Source organism: Ursus americanus, chromosome 8 (genome assembly GCF_024610735.1).
Source record: "Ursus americanus isolate L20-20 chromosome 8, mUrsAme1.1.p, whole genome shotgun sequence".
NCBI classification, from domain to species: Eukaryota; Metazoa; Chordata; class Mammalia; order Carnivora; family Ursidae; genus Ursus; species Ursus americanus.
This window is the reverse complement of record NC_142134.1, coordinates 65,315,363-65,336,687: the sequence shown is the minus strand read 5'-3', so window position 1 is coordinate 65,336,687 and position 21,325 is coordinate 65,315,363. Positions and strand designations below refer to the sequence as shown.

Genomic DNA, 21,325 nt, shown 5'->3' with positions numbered 1-21,325 from the left:
AAAATAGAGCTACCCTATGACCCAGCAATTGCACTACTGGGTATTTACCCCAAAAATACAGATGTAGTGAAAAGAAGGGGAACATGTACCCCAATGTTCATAGCAGCAATGTCCACAATAGCCAAAATGTAGAAGGAACCGAGATGCCCTTCAACAGATGAGTGGATAAAGAAGATGCAGTTCATATATACAATGGAATATTACTCGGCCATCAGAAAGGATAAATACCCACCATTTGCATTGACGTGGATGGAACTGGAGGGGATTATGCTAAGCAAAATAAGTCAAGCAGAGAAAGACAATTACCATATGGTTTCACTCATATGTGGAATATAAGGAATAGCACAGAAGACATTAGGGGAAAAAAGGGAAAACCGAAGGGCAGAAAATCAGAGGGGGAGATGACCCATGAGCGACTACGGACTCCGGGAAACAATCTGAGGATTTCAAAGGGCAGAGCGGTGGCTGGATGGTTGAGCCCCATGACAGGTATTAAGGAGGGCACGTATTGCATGGAGCACTGGGTGTTATACACAAACAATGAGTCATGGAACACTACATCAAAAACTAATGACTATGGTGACTAACATAACGTAATACAAAAAAATTATGAGATCTGATTTTTGTAGCATTGTGTGATGTTGCAGAATGACTGTAGGGAGCTGTTTAGAAACACAGCCCTGAGAAATACAGGGCTATGTGCCTTCCAACTAAATAGTCCTAGACAGTTCTATTTCGAGTGTTTGCCTACTTTTTATCATTTTTTTGTCTCATCTTCGGTCAGGGCCCACTTCCCGCTATGATCTCCTTGCCTCTACCAGCTCATTAACTTTCTAAATCATTTCTTCTAATCTCCCATGTGCTCGGAAAACAGATAACTAGATTGGTTTAAATTGTAAGTAAAACAAAAGGAAGCCAGTGGTAAGTGAGGGCTGGAGAAGCTTATCTGGGAATAAAATGCATTAAGAACAAGGGTACGATTTTTCTGCCTCTGGTTTGGCTTGTCCAAGACATTTTTACAAATGGTGTGTTTCTCAGCTATGTTTCAGACAATTAATAATACTAAGTTAATAATGGCCAAAGAAATGAGGTCTCCTCGTATGAATTATAAAAATAACCACCGTGATTAAGTAAAAATGCATCCTGTCTGTGCAACATACATCTTCTCTTTCAGCTATGAAACATGTAGCTGGAAATAAAAATGAACCAGCAACTAAAGGGAAAACGCGGGCTCGGTGTTTTGTTTCTCTGTATCACAAAAGCAGCGGGGAGGTCACATGGTACTCTTGGAGGGTATCACGCCTTTTGCTGACTCAGAGAAGAAACCCATTTGCCATTCAAAGACAAATTAAATGGTGCATGGATCATGCCATGCGGATGACCAGGCTGTTATCTGCCAAGACCAGGCAACATTCCATTACTGCCCGATGCATCTAGCCACAGACAAGTCTTTGGTTCCGTGCAGACAGAATGTCTTTGTCGCAACTTTCGGTTGGAACCAATATTGCAAAGCAGCCAGACTAGATTTGTCCCAGGAGAAACTGACACAAATTCCTTTAGGACAGCGGCAGCCACCTCGGCCACGTTGGTGGGATTGCCCGGTGACGGGATTAAAGGAGCTAGAAAGTGGCACCGTGACCTAAAGTAACTCTCAAATCTGCCGCCCGCAGCGTCCTGGAATTGGGGAGCAGGAGGAGAGAGAAGTCGCTTAGCCCATGCAGCATGGTTGCAGTCCAATGCTCAGGCATCCGCCCAGACTCTCCTCCAGTAGGAGCAGGAGGCGAGCCTGCCCATCAGGCAGCACCGCCTGAAACTAAAATCCAGGCTGAGAGATGCGGCTCAGACAAGAGCAGGGTGTCCCCGCTAAGCATGTGCTGGCAAGACACAAGAGGATCCTGACATGAGAACATTTCTGGACCGAGTCTGAGTTGGCCAGGATCCCTGGACACCCAGGAGAACTATGTCTGGGAAAGAGAAGTTCCAACTTCACATCTGAACAAATGAAATGGTACCCAGGGAAGCTAATGTCCTTAGGCCAAGAGCCCGTGGAAAAACCAAGGGCATTCCTATCATAGAGGCACCCTTTTTCCCTACCTAAGCACCATTCAGAAGCAGAAATGAGCTTCTCAGAAACGACTGGCGAGAAGAGGTTTAACCCAAGGTATTACAGGAAATACTGGGTATGGCTCAGTAGGGGCGTAATGCTGGGTACCTCCACAGACAAGAAGAAAAGGATAGGTCTACAGTCTACCTGTGCATGCCTCGGTCAAGGGAACAAGACAGTCCCTGTGTAGGACTATCCCATGAGGCAATGAGCAGAGGGCTCTGAGGAGAGAAAAGCCACAAATTCGGGATGTCACATATAGGCAAACGCGTGCCAGCCCTTCCGGCTGGACAGAAATATCATTTTCAGAGACAAAGGTCAACAGGCCTAAAATGGTACAGAATGGTTTTCATCCAAAGGAGCCCCACATACTTTGCCAAGGGCGCAACATTCTGGTCACGTCAGCCCGGCACATGGATGAAAGAACTCTGTGCTGACAGCTTTGCTCTCTTCCCTTGGGTTGGCTCCCTCAGCAATTCCCATGAGCAAAGTGCTGTTTTCCTTAATGTGGGAGATCTCAGGTCTCCCGATTTCAAACATTCTGTCCCACTGCCCTGTGCTTGTTGGACCCCCCATGCCTGGGCTCTCGGTTTGCAACAGACGGCCCCAATGACGAGGAGAAATGCTCTCCGGAAAAATTCCACTTCAAGAGGAAGGCCTTTCTGAAGATGATAAGTGTACCAATTCCAAGGCGGGTCGAATTGATCTATTAGCAATGACCAGGATAGCGAGCAGGTGGAGAAAGTCCCCGCTTTGCTTCCTCTCTCAGACAGTTCACCTCACTTGATTTTACTGACCTGCCTTTATCGCTGACCATGAGCCCCAGGACGCCACGGACTCTGTCTGCTCTCCACCACCGTCTTCCCAGAAACTGGCAAGCACGTGAGCATGCTCGCAGTTGGCAATAATTATTTTTTGATGGATGGGCAAATAAGTAATAGAAGAACTTTAAAAATCCAGAAGCATGAAGCCATGTGAAACTATGCAAAAGTTGGAAGCCATATGAGAAAACGTGACCACCTATTTCACAAGTGATACGGGATGAAACGACCGATGGGAGTAACAATCCTTGCTGACATCTGCCTTCTCATGCATGGCCCTGCGGTTTTGAGTTAGCAACTTAACAGGATAAACCACTGGGCTTGCAGATACGGCCTGCAACACTTCTGTCTTCGGGCCACTTGAGGAAGATGGGGAGGATCGAACCCATCTAAGAATTTCTCAAAAGTGAAAAAGGACTTGGCATCGGCTTCTACTCTCGCCCCCCGTGCAGAAATACCAGCCACTGTGGGAAGTGGTCTCTGCTGTCGCCCCCAAGCTCCTGGTGAGTACGCTTCCTCTGTCCTCTCTTCCCCTTTTGGTAAGGTGCACTTTGGGTTCAGTAATTTCCTTTCTCCCTCTCTCTAACTCCCCTAGAGCAGGAGAGTTCACCCAGCGATCTGGTAATGAATTAAGAGTTAACGGAGGTGCAGAGACAACAAGAAAGCTTGCCAGAGTAGAGCTAGAGAATTTCATGACAATTAGCGCTGATTTGCGCTCCAAGAATAGAAAAAAAAATTTGTTTTAAAGGAGAACAGAAAAAGCTACTCACACATACACAACCCAAAAAAGCTTTCTAGCACTGGCTGAAAATGATACCATTGGATGACAGAAGAAACACACCAGATTAGCCAATTAGCATTCACCCAAGAAAAACAAGTGCTTTGGAGGGAGGGAAGAAAAGGGACCCATCAACACTAATCTCAACTCTACAATGGCCCTGACTGTTTATCTCCCCAAAGGAAGTGCTACCTCCCCACTTCTTTGTGACCCTCTCGACAATTGTGGGGGAAAAAATGTTAGTTCAACATTATCGCAAGCCTGAATATGACTCTATTTATGTGACAAGTTGACAACATACAATTTCATGCTTGTTGAACTGATCGGTGTTATATATTCGCTGTGAATATTATGAAGCCTCGCCATTATAAATATGAAACAGTATACACTTATTCAAAATAACTCCAGCAGTGGGAATTTATAGCTTGGTTGTTTGTGTTCTTCTGAAGTCCAAAATGCCACCTTAAGAAGCTGCAGCACGCAGAAACAGATGTGCGGTGTGACTGCGACCAAAATGGATCGGCGATGACCTATGTGAGAACGGGCTATTACATTCTGCTCTGCATGGCAGCTGACACTGGTTTGTATTTAGATATGTGGCTGTTGAGAACACCGTGTCCTTAAAGCTCTGTTTAAACATGGGCCAAGGCATTTGTCTACTGGACTAATTATTTTACCACCCTTCTATGGCAAGTATCACTTTTTGTTTTCCTAAAAAAAAAAAAAAAAAAGAATGTGAATGTGTCTGCACACATACAGTCGTGCATTTCCACGATGCTGCCTCAAGTTCCAGCAAGTACTTTAAACCTTGGTCATGTCAGGTGACTGTTGGCAAGAGTAAATGCCTGCATAACAGGATTGTACCACTTTCTTGATCAGGTGCCTGGAAACGGCACAAGGCCACAGACCATCAACTCAGAAGCTGTCCCAACAACTGTTCTCGGTTCGGTTTTTGCTGTTGTTGTTGTTGTTTTTTTTTTCCCCTCCTCTTCCCGCTCCCCACTCCCTTTCTTTCCCTTAGCGAGCTCCAACCAATTTGCAAGTGTTCACTTCCACAAGGACAAATTTGGAAGAGTGAAGAACAACACAATTTATCCAAATGTGGAAGGAAATGAAGGAACCAGGCGCCTTGCTAAAGCTAGATATCAAAAATTTGCATAAGTAGTTTTCCAACAACAGAGGTGCTATTCGGAACAAAATAAATTGCTTGTATTGTATGCAAGGACACAAACCTTGACCAGGTTTGTGGCTGCTTCCCTGCTCATGTTTCTTGAGTACACCCAGGTATTCCCGCTAAGCAGCTTAGGTTAGTTGCCCTCCGTAGGTAGACCGGAAAAGGTAATTGTTGATTTATTTTTTTATTTGATTATATATTTTTAGGTTGACCTAAAAAGGCTATTGTTTACATCAGCACCTCCAACAGTTTTATTTAGCTACGGGAAATAAGCCCCCAACATTTGAGATATCAATTAAGCAGTTCCCAGGATTGTCTAATAATTCTTTTGTGTCCTTGTTGTTTGTTTCTTGGCTTAGTATTGGACGATACTTCTCGCTCTTATTTTGAGATCTAGCAAAGGATTCAGTGACTGGAATCCCAGGTCTCTTTGGAAACATGTTAATTACAGTGTTGTGGAACTTCCCCATTCTAACAAAGTTTGTTATCCCAAATCTACATCTCTCTCTACTTTTCCTGTTGGACTAAAGTGAAGGTGTTGTCGGTCTGTCTAGTAAATCCAACCCACAAGATAACATAATCACATACATTCATTTCTCAGGGACCTTGGCGGTTCTTATCTCCTTGCTTTTATGATCTCTTATGAACAGCCAGGAATAGCAATTTGCAGCCTGTTTGTAAAGCAATCCTAGTCTGAACCTAGCCTTCTCCCCTTTTATCACACGGCGATATTTTGCAACTAAATCTCATTCGCCACATCGAAATTTGCTCTGAGCTCCATTTTAGAATAATGTAAGTATTCTCCGCGTGCGTGGAACATATCAAACACAGAATGGAGGGCAAATATCATTTCAATGAACTATTTATTAATAGAAAATGGTTTGTGTTCATTGCTTAGATTTATTGATGTGCACCCACTGTACATTGTAGCCTGAAGCTACTTAGTTCGTGGTCGTCAGCATCTCGGACGAGCAGCGCTGCAGTTCACACGGTCCCGGGTCTTCCGTGTGCTTTGTGCAACTTGACTCTACCATTCTATCACCTAGAACATGAAACACGAGGCTCCAGTTCTGTGTTAAATCACAATTGTTTCCTAGTAAGTGTTCCAAGCTACCCATTTTTATTAACAGTTACTTTATTAAATCCTTAATAACATAGATAGAAGAGTTACTTAATTTGTGTGTTGAGCCATGGATGTTAATTTGTAAACATAATAACATACTGCAATCATTTGCATAATAGCATTTTAATCTTTTTAGTAAAAGCTGTAATTCCCTACAAAGTACACTGCAGCAGAAACTAAGTGACTATTGGTAATAATACAAAAGGCCTTAAAATTCTGATCCTATTATAGTGTTGGAACATACCCAAACTGCTTCCATAATCTCTGAAATGTTACTGTTCTCTGATTTAGGTGTCTGTGTCAGGAATAAAAATGAAGTATAACTGGTAGCAGCAGACTATTTCCTAAATGTAATTTAGTATTCACTAAGCACCAACACTTTGCAAACTGCTCTGAGGCTTTCCTTCAAAGTTCAGAGCTCCAGCTCTGCATATTGTGTGAGGAACACCAAGGAACTCACGCTAAACTTAGTCCTACTGAAGACACGGCTCTGATAAATCATGCTGATTTGGCACAAGGACGGGCATCAGCCACCAAGGATTTGGCTACTGAGTGTCCTCCCTCCTCCCTGCCCTATCGCCTGCATGCAGCTCCTTGAACTGTCTCTGAGCTTCAGTTTGGAAGAGAATGTAAAAGGGGAAGGGGGGGGACGACGGAACAAAGCTACTTCTGGGGGAAAAAAAGAAAAAGAAAAAAACTCTATAGGAGGCTTGGTCTCTAGAGCCAATTAACACCCATCACAAGACTGGCCAAAAAAAAAAAAAAAAAAAAGTAGTCGTTTAAAAGTCAGGCCAAGTCATTTTACGCAAGATCTGGTCATTCATTAACCCATCCGGCCGCAAACCCTGAATGAATAACTTGCAGTAGTAACGGAGATGGGCAGATCTACAAGGTAATAGTGTTTAGAGTCTCCAACTATGCAAATCATTCTATCACTTGGGAACAGAAAAGGCACAAAAGTATCTCCGATCATTGTTTTGGGACAAATGGCGTAACGGATAAGAAGCCATTTCTCTTCATAAAATTTTGCCCTTGCCAAGAATGAGGGTGTGTATTTATTTCCTTTATACCTCTCTTCCCCTTTCCCGAGCTCGCATTCTAGCTACTTGTAATTCAGCAACTTTGGCAGGCTACAGTAAAATACAGTATCCTGCTTTGCTTTCAAAACTATATGTGAGAGAGCACAATTTTGAAAGTAACCTCACAGGTTAGAGAAGAAGGAAAAAAAAAAACACCTTACAAAATTGCTTTACATCGCAGGCAATTCGTTTTATAAAACCCACAATAAAAGTTTTCATTGCTAAAAGAATAGGCCCATAATTATAGGGACAAATTAACCTTGTTAAAAATGTGAAGTCTGGGGTAGGGAAGAGTAGAAGAACAATTTGGCTCTCTGTTTAACAATGCAGTCTTGAAAGTTCAGCTTTTTATCTGCTTTGTGTGTTGATCTCATTCAGAGGTGAGCCATCTGCTGGGCTGTGTCTCCGAGACATTTCATATAGACAGGGGGACATGGACAAACAGACACGACATATGTGTAAGGCTGCTAGACAAGCACACACCGTCGCTGTACAAATAGACAGTTTGTCCAATCCAGCATCCTGAACCCTGATTACTTTAACCTACATTTATATCTTTCAAGTAAATCTAAGAGGCAATGAGCCACTTTTTCCTGATTCCTCTCTCGGTTTTCCTCCTTGTGAATGTGGGTCTCCACTTTTCTGGCCCCAAAGAAATCCGGCAGGGTCATTTGTAGGTAAATGACCCCCTAGAGAATCCAGAAGGAGGGAAAAACCCAAGCTATGCCCATAAAATGGTTCACCTACATCTCGGAGCACCTAAAGTATCTGGCATGAAATAATTGGTCTCTACTTAAAAAAACAAAAAACAAAAAACAAAAAAACAAACAACAAAACAAAAAAACCCACAAAACGCTACATTCTACAATCATTGTGCCTAATTAAACATATAGATTCTCACTTTCCAAATTGCAAATGGCAAAGAACCGGATCGACTTCCATGAAAAACAGCAGCCGATCCATGTCTTGTAACCACAACTTACATTAACAAAAGTAAACCCAAGGAAAGTTGGTGATGGTGGAAGGTGGTCATGTAACCAGCACCTGTGACTTACTATTTATTAGCGGGGGTTGATTCCGGTAGACATAACCCTGTGGGTCAGAACTCCTGAGCCCTATTTTTCCAGTGGTCAGCATAATGGCAGGGAGGAAATAGGGTGATAAACCAGATGTTCCCAAGATAAGGCAGATGTTATCAAAGCAAGAAGTCTAAAATAGTCTTTAACTGAGGTGTGTAGATGACCACACACACACACACACACAACAACACTATTTAGTCCCGCTACAAGATAAGCCGACAGTGGAGGCTGAAAATAAAACAGCACACAGGCTGGGTCAGATTGTTGCTTCCTGATTTGTGACTCTCCAAGATGAACATCTGATTTATACCCGGAATTTGGAATTTTGTGGTAGACTACAAATGCAAAGATAAGTACAACATAAATTTTTAAAATACTCCATAAGTCTCCATGAGTTTCAACATTTTTCACTGTTCTTATGTTACAGCCAATTATCTCCCCACTTAAATGGCTATTATTTTCTTCCTTGAAGTCGATGTTCTCCGTTAAGTGTCATTGCCAAGTGTGGCAAAAATCTGGTTGGGAGCTGTAAATTTAATTCAAATGACAAATATTTATTGATTGCAAATTGGAAATTCCAGAAATCTCGAAGAAGTGATTATTGTAAACAAATCCAGTGTCTCCGAAATAACAAAGGAGAATTTATTCTCCTGATGCTTAAATTGAGGTGGGGTTGTTTTCATACAGATTTCTGTCTCTGTTGTTCTGTTAAAATTCCAAGAGGTTTGCCATTCATAGAAAAGTCTGTCTGACCACAGGCACAGTCAGGAGCAGGAATTCATTACCATGGAAGGCTGCAGAATTTCCTCCAAGGAGACAAGTGAAAAAAAGCAGACACCACGTAAATTTGTGGATTGGGTTAAATATGTTCGGTCCCCGAGGCAGCAGAGAGACGGAGAGCCCCTTTGTAAAATGACTCACAAGTTTTAAGAAAGTATTTCAGCTTCTAAAGGTGAACAGAAACGCAACCAGAAGATATCCATGAAGTTCTGATTCTCTTTGGAATATTTCTGAGTTAGCATTCTTTGTCACCTCCCTCCCTAACCTCACTCATATTCATCAGGGCTGATGGAATTTTCCTTCGAGGTGCTTCAAGTCTTTGTTCCCTGGACACCATCCCCTCTACTGTCACCTTGTCCCTTCCCTGTACCTGCATTGCATGGGGTTCAGAATGCAGCAGGGCCTGCTGTCCAATTTCTTCCGCTTTCTGCTTGCCCGCAGTATTTACAACTATGGGAATTTACATACGCTTAAATACGATCTCCATCATATTGCTCTCCTGCTAAAAACCTTCACTGGCCCCCTAATTCCTACTGTGCCAATTCTAAACAGTCCCAATTGCGTTCTCACAGTCTGCTGTAATTTCGTACCCTCCCTAAAGCCCAACCTGCTTCTCCTATCCCTACGTTCCCATCAGTACATATTTCGCTTTGGGTAAATTGAGCTCCTTACCTTCATAACCCTTCTTTGAAAACACTTCACTCTTATTCTTGTATCAGCCTTGGTGATGTGATTCTTGCTGTTTCCCCCCTTAGCTGGGATACACACGCACATACACATTCATGTATACATGTCTATATGCATACACACAGTCTTGCACTTGCTAATAGATATATATATATAAACCCTGAGTATATAAATAGACATGTACACATACACATGAATATACAGTGTTACATTATTTTTAATTGCTAATAAACCTCTATATATGTACACGTGTATACGCAGTCTTCCATTGTTTGCTAATTGTTTCACATTTCTTCATTTGACCTCCGAAACTAGGTTTAAGGTTCTTTAGGAAACAGATCCTTTGTGCTTTATATGTAATTATATATATCCTAATGCAATTCACGCCATCACTAAATATATGATGGTCAATTTATTCCTTTTGTTGCAAATATTTTTTGAGTACTTACTTTCTGTTGTTTTCTAACAAAACATCTAGAAAAACTTCAGTGAACAAGACAAGCAAGTGCCCTGCTCCCCAAATGCTCACAGTCACTTGAATAGCCAAGGTTTTTGAAACTTTTTCATAAGTACATACTATATGCCCATTTTAGAAAAAAATGAGACTACAATTAAAAGTCAAAAGAAGTATCAAATCACTTGCATTCCCCTCAGAATAACCAGGTATTCTTGAAAGCTTCCAACCACCACTCCCTTGTTGGCATGACAGCACACCTTATAGACAACGGGAAACCACCCTGCGCCTTGTCTCCCACAAAAGTCCACAGTATCAGACCTTCCTGAGCATCCCCGTGATCAGCGGACATGAATGTTGGCTGCAGCTGTGGGCCCTTCTCCCCCCCTTAGCAAAGGCAGGCTTCAGAACATATTATGAGTCATGACCTCGAGACAACTACGCTCTCACTTGCCATGTTCTAAAGAACCTCAAGTGGCTGTATTCAGATGTAGCAGACGAAGGAATGGAAGATGCTCCTTCAGTAGTGTCAAGGAGGCATGGAAAGCAGATGTTTGAATGAAGCAGGGACAAGGTGGCCCATGGTGACCAGAAGAAGGGCCAGTGTGCTCTTTAAGCTCATCCCGGGCCACCCATCCTTACATACTGCCATGCTGTAAAAGCACTCCTTTCTTCTCCTTCTTCAAACAATGCACAAAGGCAAGCGAGGAAAGGAAGTTATGTTGCAATATTCTGAAATATAAATCTTGCTACCAACCGGTCCAGAGACAGCATCCTGTTTTCCTGACACACGGATCAGATTCGCTGGACGCTGCCCCTATAAAAGCCTGCGTCCTGTTTTCCTAAGTGGCTTCTGAATCAAACCTGGTCACCGCATTTATACACCCAACATTGGCTTTGCAAGCAGAGACTGTTGGTTGTGTGTCCAGTTTCTCAACCAATGTGGACAACTGCGTCTCGGCACCCCCTTGCTCCCACTGAGGAATTAACTCTTTCCCAAAGTGGGACGTTCAGTTATGTCCTTCTTTTCTTTTGAAGTCAAATAAAAAGAGGGGCGCCTGGGTGGCTCAGTCACTTAAAGTGACCGGCTCTTGATTTCGGTTCAGGGCGTGACCTGGATCCCAGGGGCGTCAGGCTCCGTGCTCAGCAGGGAATCTGCTTTGGATTCTTTCCCTCTCTCTGGGCCCCTACCCCTGCTTGTGCACGCTCTCTCTAAAATAAATAAATAAATCCTAAAAAAAATAATAACGTCAAATAAAAATTAAACTTAGATTCAAATGTACGAAAGAGGCCAAAGGAAGAAATTTCCATTTACTCCCAAGGTTTTAACATTTGGCTATACTCTTCATAGACTATCTATATCCTATCTGTATCTCTAAATACCCCTTCCTCTCTGCTTTGATTAGAATTCAGAAATCCTGTGGCCAGTTTCCAGGGGAGTCATCGATGCGCTGCTTGAGTCAGGGAAAGTGTTGAACTGCTCGGTGCCTCATTTTATTCTGGGAATCGGAGGTAGATCACGCTTGTTATTGGCAGATCGGGGTGGCGGAAACCGTGACTGTTTGGCTTGCTCAAGTACAAGGCCTTCACAAATGTGATGAGGCAGGGCTTTGAGAACTGGAAGAAAGTGAGCACGGGTAAAGTCCACGGGGAGAGGCTTAAAGGCACAGGCTCCGGGAAGGGCTCTGGGGAAAAGGCAGCTTTGGAGGAAACACCGCAAAGCTGTGGCCCATCAAGGGTTACCGTCCTGCCTCTGGACCTCCCTCGCAGGGAGAGACGATTTGCAAATTCCACCTATGCTCCACACACACATTTTTTTTCCCTGTTAGAGCAGAGATGTCTGAGTTTAACGCTAGAGGGCAAAGAGTAGAGGCATCTTGGCTGTATGCAAATGCTGGGGAAGGCAGCCTGTGTCACAGTGTTGCCACATATGGCCTTACTCTTTGCACAGACAAAGAAGAGTGAGTTTTGTGACATCAGAGAAAACTGTTACAGGTTATCTAAACGGTCACTTTCGCTGTCACTAAGAGAATTCCTGACATCTCAGTCCCAGGGCCCTGGGAATCTCCATAATTTTAGGTGGCTTCTGATTCTTCATATCCAGTCTCTTAACGGTACTGTATCTTCTCTCTGAAAGCTGACCAGTTCATCTTAGGTGTTTCATAAAAGGGAATTTCAGTGACTTCTTTCTTTTTTTTAAGGGTTCGCAACCTCAGCGCTACTGTCATTTTAGGGCCAAATAGTTCTTTGCTGTGGGAAGCTGTCCCGTGCCCTGTGGGACAGTGAGCAACAACCCTCGTCTCCACCCACGAAACGCCAGCAGCAGCCTCTTGCCTTCAGTCCTAAAACTCAAACCTATCCCCAGACGCTGCTAAACGTCCCTTGGGGGGCAAAACGGCTCTGAGTTGAGAGTCACTGGTTTAAAATGAGCTAATGAGAAATTAAATTAAATGAACCTTGTGTTTGAGAGCATTGAAAACAATTCTATCAGTGGTAGAAAGTTATACAGGGAAGCAAAAGGGGTGTCTTTGCATAGATCAAAGCATCTATATATAACCAGTTGGTGAACCAAGTCTCCTAAAGGTGTAAATGAGAAGTGCCCCACGCAGATGCCACAACACGGAACATGGGGACACGAGGTCGTAGAGAAGGGAATTTTTGAAACTAGCCCACCAGAGAGGCACTGACTCGCTCATGCCCCACCCCCCATGTCTATTAGTAATTCCCTAGCCGTCATTTGCAAAATGCATGGCATTCACCCAACAGGGAATAGCCGATTTTTAGATAAGAGGTCCATAGAGATGAACATTTTTTAAAGTACTGTTTATTTAATGCAGCATGACTTAAAACGGGCCTGTCGCCTGACAAGTGTACTGAATGAGGAATGTTCAATTTACCAGTTCTAACTAGCCAAGTCCTCACATGAACTTTCTAAGACCCGGCTGAGAAGCCTGGGAAGTGTAACTAACCACAGACCTTCAGGGCGTCTTCTCCGCAGCCCTGACTCCATCGCCTTGAATGCTCTTCTAAGACTCTGTTCAGACATCTTAGAAAATCTTCGCCTTGGCCAGAACCTACAGCCACCCCAGCTACTCACCACGCCCCCACCCCCCAGCCCCGCCGGCGATCCCTGCTTCCATGTCAACCAACCAACCAACACTGAAAGGAACGAGTCTGTTCTATTTTTAAATATATTCAGCAAAGCAGCAGCTTGATACGTCTTTGCAAAGGATGGTTGTCACCCAACCTCACTGTTACTCTATTTTCTATCAGTGATAGAGACTGGGAAGTCGGATCCTTTTGGGGTTCAATTCCCTGATCTTTATTGGTCAACTGTGCGCCTTGGGGAAAATCACTTGACCTCTCTGAGACTTGGTGTCTGCGTAGGCAAAGTGGGAATGACCCTCAGGGCACCTGAAAAATAGGCTGTTTTGAGGGAGATGTGAGAAGAAACCTATAGAGCACGGGGGTCTCCAAGTGTTGGCCACTGTTGTTATCATTAATGATTACTGTTATTAATACTACCATAGTCACTATTCACTCTTTAGTCAACACACATTTATTCAACACCTTCTGTGTGCTGGGTGCTGAAAAACCCCAGTAAATATTGTAAAATTGGTTTTCTTAATGACTCAATAATTTATTCAGTGCCTTTTATGTGCTGGGTGCTGGAAAAACTCAATAAATATTGTAAAATTGGCTTTCTTAATGACTCCAGATTTCAACCAAATACACTGAGGTTTAAGAAATGTCTCTGCTGGTGGGATTAAAAAATACACTTCAGGTGCTTTGCATGGAGCCTGGCACATACTAGGGAGAAGAAGTCAGATGATGATGGAGGTGTGGGTGGCTGTGATATTGGAAAGTGGTTGATTGGACGATCTTTATTCAACTTGTGTGCCAGAGCGCTCAATGTCTGTCCCTACAAGAAACCATTTATTTTCAAGTAAACGAGTGCTGCTCTTGTGAGAAAGAACTTCTTTTTTCAAAGTAACACTTTAATAGGAGTAGATTAACATTCCTTATTATAGGGTAGGCTTATAATAAGAGTCTGGAGCCTGGGAGGTAATTTTCACTATTGAAAGGTAAGCGAATTTTTACTAATTTATAAGTAAATATTAGAGTAGCTGGATTTAGAAGTTTCTATGACAGAGAGAAATCAGAGATATGATCACAAAATAACAATAAGAGTAACTGCTCACTTTGTGATGCAAATAAAGGTAGACGTCTGATCTCTTGGATAAAAAAAACAACGCAGTCTTTAACATTTCACATTAATTTACATTAGGCCCTTTTCTGTGGGAAATAGACAGGAATAAACAGGTTTAGACTTTTGTTCTTCTCTGTCACTAATTCTTTCACAACCCCCTTAGTATTCCAACACAGTTTAATGCACTCTGTTGGGGGCCCTTAGCCCCTTAATTCTCAAAACAACAAAATCCATTTATTTTGCAAACATTGTTTTCCCACACAATCGGAAGTGCCTGCCTGTGATAAAAAGTCTTTTGATGACTGCAAAGTAAGAACCCGTTATGCTTTCAGGCCAATAATCATATTGCGGCCCAAGCCAAGTTTAATGAGAAATTAATTTTCACCAAGGGACACCCTTACCTCAAATATGTTTGAAGGCTCATTGTTGTACTGATTGGATATTATTTCTGATTGGTCACTGCACCACTTGAGTCCGCCCAGAAAGCTGTCTGTATCCAAGTCGTTCACGTCTAGTTCAGAAAGGTCAAGTTCAGGAAGATCTGGGCAAAGAGGCTGGTCTTCACCAACCAGAGCAGCACACTGTAGGAGGCAGGGGGGAAAAAAAAGCTTTCATTAACTGCAGGAATTTATTATACTGCAATAGCATGTGATAGGAATTAAGCCTGGTTAATTCAACCACACCACCAAAGCTGGTTTCCAGGGTTTTAGTCACCAGAAAAAAAAAAAAAAAAAATCCTAAATTCCTTGACTTACTTTGCTCTTAAAGGATCCTGTGCCTGACCTATTCCATATAAAATTCTGCCTCCGGATTCATGGTAAGTGCCATGTGTCCCTGGAGCTCTCTCTGATTCTTCCAGTTAGAAATCTCCTGAATTTGTACCTTTTTGATGGTGAACACTTAATGAGTTTCAAGATGTTTTCCGGTTAACCATATGCAAAATTTTACTCTACCCTGAGTATAATCTCTTGAGGGAAAGATACAAATTTGATTTTACCTTGGATTTGCCATCACACATAAGAGAAACAAAATAAACTAAATGAAATACAAAAGTATTAAGAACTCTACCAGGAAAACTTTACCCATTTTTGCCCCTTTAACCATTATAATCCACTAATTCCTTTAGCAAAAAATGATGCAAGCCCTTTAATTTATCTATGGTTCTCTTGAATTGTTATTTTAATCTTTTACTCTCAATTTGACTTTTCATGAGTTTTAGCACATCATTTCGAACAGGTCAAAACCAAGTACCTTGAGATAGGGACAAAAGTCCTAACTTTTTCTATATGATCGTTAACATCTTTTACTATGTTTAAGTTGGAAGTCATGTGTGTTGGGGTGTGTGTGTGTGTGTGTGTGTGTGTACAGATGTACGATTTGGATTGCCTGACATCTACGCAGGAAAACTACTACAGCACCCCACAATTATATTTTTTTCATCATTTATGTATTCCTTTTTTTTTTTTTTAAAGATTTTATTTATTTATTTGACAGAGAGAGAGACAGCCAGTGAGAGAGGGAACACAAGCAGGGGGAGTGGGAGAGGAAGAAGCAGGCTCCCAGCAGAGCAGGGAGCCCAACGTGGGGCTCGATCCCAGAACCCTGGGATCACGTCCTGAGCCAAAGGCAGATGCCCAACGACTGAGCCACCCAGGCGCCCCATATATATTCCTAAACTATGCTCTAAGTGAATTCAGAAGAACTCTTTTGCTTTGGAGTTTTCACACGACTTCAATCTATGGAGAGGTTTAATATAGCCCACACTATGGCTGGGCTGCTTGTCAGCAAGCCTATCTCAGGTCAGAATAGCCTTTCACTTCCTTGCGTGGAGTAGGTGGCCTTTCAGTTGTCCCACGCTGTGGGACACACTGTGAAAAAAAAGTGGACCACTTGATCGAAGAGGTAGTCTTCTAACCTCAAACTGGCCATCTGACGGCTGATTTCCTCACTGCGTACTGTGAAGAACCCTGCGGAAGTTTCCTACTGCAGAGGTCTGGGGATGCCGGAGCTGCAGGACTTAGCCACCTGCAAGCCAAGGTGTCTAAATCAGCAGGCACACACTCGGAAGTGGCGCCCTCACGGCCCTACCTTCCAAGGTCAGGAGGGATGCTGTGGAGTTGCTCACATCCAGGCAGCAGTTGGGCACGAAGCTGAAGATCCCGCTTGACATTTAGGTTTTGAATAAAATAAGTTTTATGCAGATTTTTTTCTCGAACACCCCTGTCATCCCTGGCAGGCTACATTACACGGGTCATATGCAGCAGCACGATCATAAGCACCACACTGAGAAGTAGGTACTGGGTAATGGAGTCAGCAGTTGGTAAGGGGAGGCTGCGAGCAGCCTGAAGATGACTGTGATTCTTCCCTAAGACCGCCAGGCCCCCGTGGGATCCCGAACTGCGGGCACAGAACTAATGCCAAAAATAAAGGGCAATCCGCTCCACCTAAACTCTTTCCTTATCATTTTATTGGTCATTCCGTTTTTATTATCCGAGGTAGCCCAAAGTTGCAGATCGGTATACTTGACTAGGTTTATAAGTAAGCGGGGGAGGGGGGGCAGGCTGGGGAGAAGATTTTGTTCTGGTACAATGTTCCCATTTTGTCATGGGTGTAACACTTCTCAGGCTCCATACATGCCCACATTGCTTATCCTCCGAGGACAAACACACAACGTTAACTCTTCCACAACAAGATCAATCCAGAGACCAGAGATAACTTTTTCAATGGTGCCAAACCCACCAGGATTTCATTGAGGGATAGTCCTTAACCAGAAAAGCATAAACCACGAAAACAGCAACAAAAAATTAAACGAAGGTAGAAAACACAGGAGCTCTCTGTCTGGCCTTAGTTCCTGTCATGGAGAGCATAACTTAGGAGCCGTGCTTTGGAATGCCGAAGTGCCCTGCTGATTGGTGAACAACTTCTTGCTGTCTCTCTCCTTCGCTGCCTTCTCCAGGCATGGCTTGTTCAAAACCCTTCACCCTTTCGGGAACATGCATTTTTTAGAAACTTTTGAAAACCATTAAAAATACCAGATCGATTTCTGGCATTTTGCTGGGCTGTAATTCACACGCTTCTTTTCTTTCCTCTCTTTCCCTCTCATTTTTGCTCCTATGTTATGGTTGAAAATGTGCATGTGCTCTTGCCAATGTTGACATGCTAATAAAATCAGGGTTTCTGCATGTGGCATTATCCTGATAATCTAAAACACATTAGTGGTAGCAGGTGTTCCTGTTATTAATTTATATTTGGCCTTTGGATGATGCCAGACTTAACAGTCCGAGCCCTGTAACTGTCCTCATCTGACATGCTGATATTTACTGCTTCCCTATACATCTGTAACAGGTGTGCTTTATCGCAATTAGAGACACATTCTACTGCCTCTTTGCAACTATGACAGCTATTTCCCAACCGTAGCCTTAATTTTATAATAAGATTTAAGAGGATAAAGCAGTCACTAAACACAAAAGGCTAATTATTGTACGTTTTTTCACCCCAACAGACTTTTCTCTTAGTTAAGGAGCAGACAATAAATTAGCTTAACTGCACTGATGATAATGAATCATCATAATTAAGTATAATTCTCCATTAACCTTTTGGAGGTTTTTGTGCCATTGATGGTAAATTTTAAAGAGAGAGAGAAGAAAGAGTGGACTTGGCCACATTAATTATATTAATGAAAAAAGAATTCCTACTTCTCATGAAAAAAATTAGTGAGGACGGGGAATAGGGAGCAGGGCGGAGGGCAGTAAAGAATGACAGTCTTAGTGGAGTGCGTGTCATGTGAATTGTCTCTATCCATCTTGGTAACCTTATTGTACATCACCTTCATTAAACTGTGAAACACTGGAGACTGAGTAGCTCTAGCCATACAGGCCTTTATTAACCACTGTGCTGTCCTGTCATTATGTGCAAAAGGGCATAATACGTTTTAGGATGACAGCAAACATTAATGATTCAAAAAATGAAAGCTGTCTCTGCTACCTGCTGCTCGTAATATGTTAGACCGGCCGAGGCGATTCCCAGAGCTGCCGCCGCGAAGGTAGGGCTTCTCGCAGCTAGCTGCCTACAGTGCAACAGAGAGGCGACTGGCCAGTCTCAGCCGACCGACAACTCAATCCACGGCTGGACGCTTAGCCCGGGAACTCACCTCCTTCAGAAAAACATAAAAGGGCCACTGTTCTAAATGGTTCTGACGCTTCCTTGAAAACGACGGCAGGAATCCCAGTGATTAAAACAAATCCTCCATATTTCCATATCAACTCCCAACAGCATCAGGATAATACATGATGGAAAAATGAAACTATAGCAGCTGAGTCCTACACCGCCAGCCAGACAACCAGCCCCAGGACGCTCCAGCTACTCCAAGACAATTAGGACTTTGGAGCCACTTACAACCCTGACTCCTACGAGCGACAGGACAGACGAATCATCCAGATCTCTTCCCCCTTACCAAGAAATCACGACAAGATAAGGACAATCAGGATCCGCAAGGACATCTGCCAAGGCAGGAGAGGGCAAGCCGAGCCCACATGTGCAAATCCGGTAAAGAGTTAAGAACGCAGGGCATGGCTCGCTAGATAGGAGAAATGCGTTCGCAGATGGCCCTGGCCAAATTATTTTCACTTTAGATGTGTATCACTGCACCACATGGACATCTTATTTAATCAAATCACGTGTGGCACTCGATCCTCCCCCTCACCCTACGTGCCCCCAGCTACCCAGAGGAAGCACTAGCAGTCCTCTGCCAGAGTCATTGTTAGCAGCTCCGATCCCCCGTGCAATGCAACTGGGCTCCATCTCATCGCGGTCCACACAAAGTTTAGCTTCTTTCCCCAAGTTGCCCAAACTTTCCGAGAACATTCCATTGTGCTGAATGCAAACACGCCGCGGTCCTCCGTCCCCCTGTTAGTCACTGTAGGCTCCAGAGATTATGAGGAAACGGCTTGCTTTTCTCCCCCTGTATGAATTGTGGCCAGCAGAGACTGTGGAATTGATGTATTGCCGTCTATTTTTACACAAGCGGCGAGCAGCCCCACACACAGCCCTGCATAAACTCCTCTCTCCGGCTTCAGGCAGCTCTCCGTGGTACAGAGAGATTTAACCATTGGCGTCCCTGCCACCGACGCTAATGGAAAACCTTGCATGGTAAGGCAGAGATGTATTTTTTATTTGCTGACCAAATCTTTCGACCACATAGAGGTGTTTTAAGGGAATCGGCTGCGTTGTTTTGTGTGCTGTGGGGAAAGCAATCTAAAATAGCCTAGCAGGATTATTTAGGATTTTGTGAGTTCTCTGTCTGATGAACAGAGAGAGAGAGGGGGGAAAGAAAAAAAAAATCCGGACTAGAGTCAAAACTGACTCTATTTGAGCACATCCATTTTAATATTTTTATCTTCATCTTATTATAAATAGAAATGGCATTTTTCCAACCGGGCCACTAAACACCACTGGAAAGACTTCAGCTTCTGATTCATATCAATATCTTAGAGCATAAATATTGCATATGAGTAGAAACAGAGCCAAAGGCACATGGAAAGAGTTTCCAACTGCAACAGATATGGGTGACAGCAGCTAAGCTTTGATTTGCTCAAGGGATCTCAGAGCCACCTTAAAATAGCAAACTTATTGGAGTTAAGATAAGATTGAGATTCCCTTCCAAAAGCTCCTGCCCGGCTACTTCTCTGCCTCTTCTCCTTGTCCAAGCCCTTCCCCCCTTACAGGAATCAATGCATCGGGAGGGAGGGAAGCTCCTGGCTGCAATGCCCAGCCCAGCCCCAGCTCACCTCGATGTCACTCCATACAGAGTCCTGGTTGCACATGTCCCACGCCATCCAGCTCCTGAATGACGCCAGTCAAGCTTTTTCAACTCCAATCCACAGTGACACAGAGCACACACTCATGCAGGCAACCAGCCCCTTACTGAGAGTGAACTGAAGGCACCTGTCTTACTACAGTCCCCAGTCACATGACAAAGCTATTAAAAAGTAGGCTGGGCTGTCACTCACCCAGCCTCCCTTCTCCTGTGCAGCTTGCTGCTCAAACTCGTGACGTCACTCAAAGGCAGCCCTCTGCCTCAGTGAAGTAACGCTTGAAAAAAAAAAAAAACGGAAAGAAGAAAGAAAGGAAACACTTGGACTTTTGGAAGCTTCAAGCATCATGCTGTGATTAAAGCCAGCTTTGAATGCCACAGACTCTAAACGGAGCCCTGGCCATATAATAACTAAAATCCCCTGCAATCTTTTTTTAATTTATTTTCCTTCCAAAACAAGCAAGTGGCAAAGCTGCCTGTTTCATGACAGAGTAACTATACTCTTCACTAAAAACGTGTACTCCCTCAGGATTCAAATTCTAAGACCTCCAGTGGACTCTAGCTCGGTTTGGGACTAAAGCAAGAGCTTATCACACGATGCATTTTTATGAGACATTTTCTAATTGGGGGAAGTGTTTGAAAGCAGAGAATGGGGCAAGCTTTTTTTTTTTTTTTTTTTTTTTTTTTGCTATTTAATCAACAAAACAGTCTGTATTTGTTAAGGTATAAACAAACTCCTCCCCCCAGAAATCGGCTGTCCCTGTGGCAGTAGGGAATACCGGCTCCCTAAGTGTTACTGCAATTTGCTTTGCTCCTTATAAGGAAAACAAGGAACAAAATACCACCCTTTCAAGGTTCCTTCTAATTATTTCCATTTCTTTCATAGGCTCCCAGAAAACAAGTGTTAGTAAATACAGTTGCTGCTGCTGTACCCAGATCAGCTGAGTTTCCCGGCTGCCTTTTTTCATACATGTAGCGTTCCCACTCCAGCTGCCTTAGGGTGCCTTTTTGAATAAACACTGGATTCCAACCCTAGTGTCTGGGTTGTGCAGTTTGCATTTGAGACCAAGAATGTCCGTGGAGTAAGGGAAAAATACTGACATGCTAGTAGCAGAAATATTCCTTTCTGGAGCTTTTTAATTTTTTTTTCTTATTTCCCAGCTTCTACCCTGAGACAATGAAGGCTAACGCAGGTGCACTGTTTTATGATAACATACATATTGA

The 21,325-nt window shown here is 43.3% G+C and overlaps 1 protein-coding gene across 6 annotated transcripts in view; it reads right to left on the bottom strand.

The window, feature by feature from the left end:
• Window positions 1-21,325, bottom strand: part of PPARGC1A (PPARG coactivator 1 alpha) — a 634,327-nt gene that overhangs the window by 82,486 nt on the left and 530,516 nt on the right. For 3 of the 6 annotated variants that reach the window (XM_087863911.1, XM_087863909.1, XM_087863908.1), the window contains one exon: window positions 14,691-14,870. In XM_087863911.1, the coding sequence (XP_087720037.1) occupies window positions 14,691-14,870 (180 nt within the window). Of the gene's footprint in view, window positions 1-14,690; window positions 14,871-20,075; window positions 20,260-21,325 lie in introns of those variants that run through there. The other 3 variants (XM_087863910.1, XM_087863912.1, XM_045771385.2) reach the window with 3 other exon arrangements.